The sequence below is a fragment of the Quercus suber genome, unplaced genomic scaffold, assembly GCF_002906115.3.
Source record: "Quercus suber isolate HL8 unplaced genomic scaffold, Cork oak 2.0 scaffold_344, whole genome shotgun sequence".
NCBI classification, from domain to species: Eukaryota; Viridiplantae; Streptophyta; class Magnoliopsida; order Fagales; family Fagaceae; genus Quercus; species Quercus suber.
In genome coordinates, this window is record NW_027069796.1 from 112,669 (window position 1) to 120,013 (window position 7,345).

The 7,345-nt window shown below is 31.3% G+C and overlaps 1 protein-coding gene across 1 annotated transcript in view; it reads right to left on the reverse strand.

Annotated features, from left to right (window-relative positions):
• The window catches only part of LOC111982957 (serine/threonine-protein kinase CTR1), a 15,700-nt gene extending 10,171 nt beyond the window's left edge, over positions 1 to 5,529 (reverse strand). The window contains exons 1-3 of the mRNA XM_065759844.1: positions 5,179 to 5,529; positions 1,637 to 1,938; positions 1,379 to 1,541 (exon numbers count right to left, since the gene is read on the reverse strand). Coding sequence (XP_065615916.1) covers positions 1,379 to 1,541; positions 1,637 to 1,938; positions 5,179 to 5,457 — 744 coding nt within the window. The 5' untranslated portion in view covers positions 5,458 to 5,529. The remainder of the gene's footprint in view (positions 1 to 1,378; positions 1,542 to 1,636; positions 1,939 to 5,178) is intronic.
• Positions 5,530 to 7,345: the final 1,816 nt, after the last annotated feature.

Sequence of the window (7,345 nt, forward strand, 5' to 3'; positions counted from 1 at the left end):
ATGACCCTTCAATTACTTCTGAGAATAAATAAAATTTCTTCCATGCAAGAAAATCCAAACTAAATTAGAATAGTAATTTGAGCCAAACTCTAACAAATCTCCACCTTGACTCAAATTCCATCAAGTTGTCTTCCTTATTTTCACAAATATCCACGCAAGACAAAATATTCAACGTGGTTTGGCAAACTGCATGCCTACATCCACAGGCAATGCCCCAAAATCTACCATCAACAATATGGATTACAATCATTCTCAATCAAATTTCACAAACCGAAACTCACAAACTCTCCAAAAAACACTCACAAACCTCAAAACCACAAGCATAAACAAAACCGCTCACAAAGACAAACTAACTCACAAACCTCACACACACAAACTCACAATCCAAAAGCCCCAATACACCTAATACTACTATCACACTAACAAAACAAACTATCAACTCATAAACACTGATATCTTTAAACCCAAAAAAATCTACCAAACTATTCTTTGAAAAATCTCATTCATATTTTTGTAAAAGTTTTCTCGTCACCCCATATGGGAGGATCTATTGAGGAAAAGCCACCAACCTCTTAATATTGAGTCTATATACAGGGCTCAAACTCCTATTCCTTGTTAAACAATGACTCTTCACTTCTTTGACATAGGATTAAACTTCCTTCCATACCAAGAAATCCAAACCAAATTAGAATAGAAATCTGAGTCAAACTCTAATACTTATCATACACGAGTTCAAGAGAAGCATTTATGCCAATATCACCTATACTAACAAAAGGAAAAAATAAATAAATGACTTGGGGCTAGGTGTGAATCATTTCTTATTAAACATAAGGGAAACACCTATTTTAGTAAAAGAAAAGTACTTGAAGTTCCAAATTGGTCCTTAAAGAGTTTAGAAATCTGCATCAAGTCCTCAAATAAACAATAACGTTATAGTTAGGTCCTTCCATCAGTCAAAGGAAAATGTTAATGAAGCAATTATGACTGAAATGTCCAAAAAAAAAAAAATCTTAAATTTCAAAATTTTGTTATGAATTAAATACAAAGAAAAATAATAAAAGTTTATTATAAGATAACATTTCGTCATTTTTGCTAGGTACACATGCAAATGTTTATAGCAACCACATAAGATATGGCACATCCCCAATTTCTGCTAGTCAGACTGATGAAAAGACTTAATCATGTAATATAAAATTATTCTAGGACTTGATGGTCCTTTCTGAACTTTAGTGACAAAATTGGAACTTCATGTACTTTAAAATAGGTGGTTTGCCAAAATAATATTTTTGTGAAACAACAACAAATTGTTGTAGAGTTCATCACATTACATTAAGGTTGTGAGAATTACTTTAAACAGCAATGCACGATCATCACATTACATTAAGGTTGTGAGAATTACTTTAAACAGCAATGCACGATGGACACAGCGGCCGACAGATAAGCTTCCAATTGGAAGGACAACAGAGCCTAGGCAGCGTTTCAGAAGTTCAGTGTACTCCTCCCAGCGTGCACCCAGATGTTCTTCAGTAAAAACTGCACCCCTTGTAACAACAGAAAAAGTTTGTTTACAAGGAAAGAAGAATTGCAAGTTTAACAACATTCAAGATATACATTTAACAAGTAGCATGAAGCTCACCCCATTCTATTACACACAAGGGTTGCCAGCTGATCAATCACGTCTTTTGTGGTGATCCAACCACCAGAAAGACTACGTAATCTATTCTGTAGTTCCTTCAAACCAGGATCCCTAGATTTATCAATCAAAACCACTTTGATTGACAAATCATCACAAGGATCAATAGCATTCAAAGATTCAAAAGATGGGATCTGGCCACTGTCTTGCAGATCAGTACTTATGGTCCATGCATATGGATCCATCCCATGGATTAGGTAAAACCCATCTGGAATTTCGTCAAAGTAGGACAAACAGCCATTCACCTAGTACATTTGAAAATAAGAGGAAAACATAATATACTTGGCAGACAATCATAAAATCAAAGTCATGGTATTCAAGAAAGTAGGTGTTGTCATAATTAAGTTTTTGCAATGGAAAAAGAATAAACTATTAGATGAAATTGAATGTTTGCACGCATAGAGGTCAGCAACAAAAGTTAGAAAAACATAACACCAGAAAATCCTCTGGTTGATTGCTAAAATTTCAGAAACACAGCTAATTCAACCTTGTCTTTATACTTTTTTTTGTTGTTGATAATTCAATAGTTGGGGGTGAGGGAATTTGAACTCTGGACGTCTTCACTGGAAACATCAAGAGGTGCCAATTGAGTTACGAGGTTGTTGGTGTCTTTATACAATTTTCAGCCACCATTACAAAGTGAACCATATATACTAACAAATGTCTCCATGACAATTTCTCAAAAAAACACAGAATCTATATATGAAGAAACAAACAAAGAGACATAATCAGTAACCCTCTTTTGTTCTAAAAAGGACAAAATGAAAGAAATGATGAATGGAGAGCACGTAAAAGTAAGAAATAAATTCTACGTATTTTACCATCCTTCCCTTCCCCCATTCCTTCCAAGCTCCCAATAGGTGGAGCTACGAAGTTCCTTTGGCAGGATCATTTCCTGTGAACTATTCTCTCCTAAAACAGACACCACCTCCAGCCACTAAGTCAGTGCAGAGTTAACACTCATAAATCAAAATCTCTACTAGAACATGAACTTTGAGCAAAAAGAATAACAATCAACAAAACATTTTTGGAAATCAGCAGAGTAACATGAAGCCCAAATTTTTAACTTTTAACAAAAGCATCATTTGCAATGAGAAAAATAGAAAAGGTTCTCAAGCAAAGCATTGGCTGCATAGAGATATTAACTTGTTAGGTCTTTAATCATTTCCTATACAGTTGACACAAGGGACCTCGTGTTATGGCATTTCCATGGTAGAGTAGTTGCCAGACTTTCTGCTCTATGCTCTATGTTAGTTGAGGTCTAGTAAAGCCTCACACATGAAGAGAGATTGTTGCATGTAATGGTGAAATCCAATGTAAAGAAATAGTTCTGGTAGGCCAAGAACCAAGTGACTTAAGCTAAAATTATTTCCAACATGCATATAATCAAAGCCATCACTGCCATACTTTATAAATGCCAATCTTTATTCAAATATTACGAGCCTTATGATGAAACATGACAGCACAAAAACCTATCAGTATCATATACTACAAAAAGTTACTCCCATCGTCCCATATTGTTACTCCTATATTCCATTTTAAGATGTTCTAAAATATGGTCCTCTTTAAAAGCTCAATGAACATAATAATTTTTTTTCCAATTTACCATTTATTGGAACTACTCCTTTTAAGTTTACATTAAAGAGAATAATCTCGGGAACCTCTACCTTTAACTTTGAAAGATGATGCTTCTTAAAGAGTTAAATCTTCTAAACATGACCAATAATATGAGATAGAGGGAGTATTAACGTATTACTATAACAATAGTACAATAATGCTACAGCCACAACTTTTTTCACGAAATTTTTCACACTTGCTAAAGTGGTCAACTATGAGTGGTGGACGCAACTTTTTACATAGACCCACCACCTTTTTTTCACCACTCATAGTAAACCATGTCAACAATTATGAAAATTGTGTCCGTAGCCAAGAACTTGTAACCCAACTGGTATCTCTTAATGTTTCCAATGAAGCATCAGGACTCAAATCTTTGCTCCTTCAATTATTGAATTATCAAGAAAGAAGTTGTGTCTATAGCATTACTGGTCTTTTGTTAACAAGTTCCATAAGGATATAAGTTGAAGAGCATTTAATAATTTTTTTAGGGTAAAATACTATTTTGGTCCCTAAAATTTATTAAAAGTTTATTTTTTTCATCCCTAAATTAAAAAAAAAAAAATCATCCTCAAACTTTGTAAATAGTTTTTTTAATAGTTTAGAGAAAAAAAAAAAAAAAAAAAAAAAAAAAAAAAAAAAAAAAAAAAACTTTTTTCAATAGTTTAGGGTAAAAAATCATTCTTTTGGTAAAGTTTAAGTACAGTAAGTAAAATATTTTCAATAGTTTAAGGACAAAAAATCAACCTTTCAATAGCTTAGGGATTGAAAACGAAATTTTAAAGTTTAGGAACCAAAATAATATTTTATCCTTTTTTTTAATACTATTTTTAAAATTTAAGTCCAAATGTCTAATCATACATTAATTATAAAAAATCACACCCAAAACAACAAATTATTGATAAGTGCCTTTTATTTGTCCAAAACTTAACTACAATTCTTTAGGTGTTTTTTCTTCCTAACCAAACAAAGGAGTTTTTCATTCCTCCACTTTCCATCCTTCCAACCAAATACACATGTGAAAAACTAAATCATTTTTATCACCTATTTTTCCATCCTCCCAAACCAAACAAAGAGCCCTCCAATTAAATTGAACCATGCGAGTGCATTGTCCAATTTAGCGAAATCAGTATTATCATTTTCGAAAGACAATTAAATTCAACTCATCAGTGTGTCTTATTGGTTAAGAAGCATGGACGCTAAGAAGGATGGACACGGATACCCGTTATGACACGACAATTTTTTTTTTAAAATAGGACAATGGAACACGTCAATTAAATAATTATTAATTTTTTTATTCAGCATTTTTTTTATATAACGTTATATTTATATATATATCAAATTAAGAGTAATAATAAATAATAAAGCAAAACCATGACTATCGAAGGACGTGTAGAAATTACAATACAAACCAATTAATTTTCAAATATACTGTTACTATTTTGAGCATGAATGATCTCTTTGTTTTGTGTCCTGCATTTTTATTTTTAGAAATTACAACACAAAACAAGATTAAAGATATTTATTAATTTTCAAATGTACTATTACTATTTTTTTTTTTTTTTGGGGAGAAGCTACTATTACTATTTTGAGCACGAATCCTCTTTGTTTTGTGTTCTGCATTCTTAATTTTAAAATGACACTGCGACACATCTACATGTGAGACATGTAAAAGTGTCACATGTAGAAGTGTCTCAAGCGTGACACAGGTGTGTGTGACACTCCAAATAAAGGTGCCTGTGCTTGCAGTTTATAATAGAACATTTTAACATTCCTCCTAAATACGGTGCCGTATCATATACGCTAACAAAACCCTGTCACATACGGCCATTAACAGAGAGAGAAGCAAATATAGGTAGCATTATACCCACCCAGAAACGATGAGACAGAGTCTCAGCAGAATCAGAAGACGAGAGAGTTCCCCGATGATGAGAATATGAAACCAAGAAATTGGGATCATGCCCACAGCCAGCCTGTGCTGACAGCCGAACCGCCAGAGCCAGCTGCAGCTGGTAGCTCTCCTCCGTTTTCTGTGCCCACTTCCTAGACGACTCCGTCGTCTTGTACTCGCCGCCACCGCCACCGCCACCGCCCGACGACTCCTCCATTTCCGAATAACTCTTACAATTCTCTCCATCGCCGTAATACATTTTTTTTTTTTCTGGAATTTGGTTCAGATGATTTTTTTTTTTGGAGTAAGGGAATGGAAGAGTATAGAGAGAAATAATAGGGAGATATTGGGTGGGGTCCACTTGGGTATAATATATAAAATTGGATTTTAACGCTACCTCGTGTAGGCGCTGACAGTGAAACTAGAGTCCATTTAGATTTAGATACGGCTGAAAATTAAAAATTAAAAACTGAAAAATACTGTAAAAAATAATTTTTAAATATTTACATGGTACTGTAAAATTTATTTTAATGAAAAAAAATGTTAAAAAATGAAATTTATGAGTCTCATGATTAAAAAGTTGCTAAAAAGTTACTAAAAAGTGGCTGAATAGTTGTTGCAAAAGTTATTGTGGGGGCACTGTTCACACTCCTAAAAGTCAACAATCTTGGATTTGGAAAAAAAAAAAAATGCAAAACATGGGCATGAGAAGCGCAAAACGTGCTTCCCAAATACACACTTAAACTTCTTGTATATATATATATATATATATATTATTTTTTTTTATGGTGAATTTTGAAAATTTAATTGTTTAATTTTATGTTATTTATATTCTTAGTATGTATATCAAATTACGTATAAAACGAATGTTATTTACTATTTAATTAATAAATTTATTTTTTATACACAATTTTAGATCACAAAAAATTAAAATTTTAACATTTGTTTGATGACAAGGCAATTGATCTTTGATTTTCTTAAATTTATTGATCTAAAATTCACACTAAATATAAATATATAATAAGAACATACAACCAAATTATTATATTTTCAAAATTCACACTCAATATAAATATATATGAGGATTTTGTAGAATTTCTTCCCAAATTAATTTAGAGAGAAACTTTGTTTATTGGCGGAGGGTGTGGTCCTAAAGAATAAACGTGTGAAAAATGCTAAAACAACAATTTTTGTCACAACAATTTTTGTCACAACTTATTCACATGACAAGTCTTGAGTGGTGGAATAAAAGTGGTGGATCCACAACTCTATCACTTACGATTTGCCATGTGAGCAAATTATGGTAAAAATTGTGATCTTAGCCAAGGCCGGCTCAGGGTATTGTGAGGTCTAAGGCGACAACTTCAAGTGAGGTCTACTCTTATACTTTGAATATTAATAGAATATTTATTTAACTTTTGGTTTTTTTTTTCCATTTAAAAACTATTTTTTTAGAAAAAATTACAAATTAAAACGAACTTATCGCATTATTCAATGATTGTACAACTAAAATAACCACTATTCATTGAATGAAATAACCAAATACTAAAAAATTATGATTGAAAATTTTAATAAAGTTATATATTTGATATTTCTAAATATAATTTGAGTATAAATTTGTTTACTAGTGTAAGATTAATGAATTATTTTAACATTTATGTGTGAGAGATGGTGATGTTTGGTAACATTTTTTTTTTCAAAAACTTGTTTTTGAGAATATAAAGAAAAAACAATTTTCTTATATTTTTGAAATCAAAAACATGTTTGGTTAGCTGAAATTAAAAAGATAGTTTTTTGAAGAAAAAAATAGAAAATACTAAAATATGTTGTTACTAGGATTTGAACTCTAATGCTAACTCATTAAATAAGACAAATTCATTTAATTAAATGCTTATTTTCATTGACTTTTAAAAATTAGAAACTGAAAACAGCATTTTGCATATTTTCTATTTCCTTCACAAATTGAGTTTTGAAAACTTTTTTTTTTAATAAAAAAAATTACTTTTTATTTATTGGTAAATATTTAAGACTTAATTAATATTTCTATTAGTACAAGAATATTTTTATTAATAAAAATTTAAAAATATTTTTTTATTAAAAACCTTAAGCGGTTGCCTATTTAGCTCATCGATTGAGCCGGTACTACT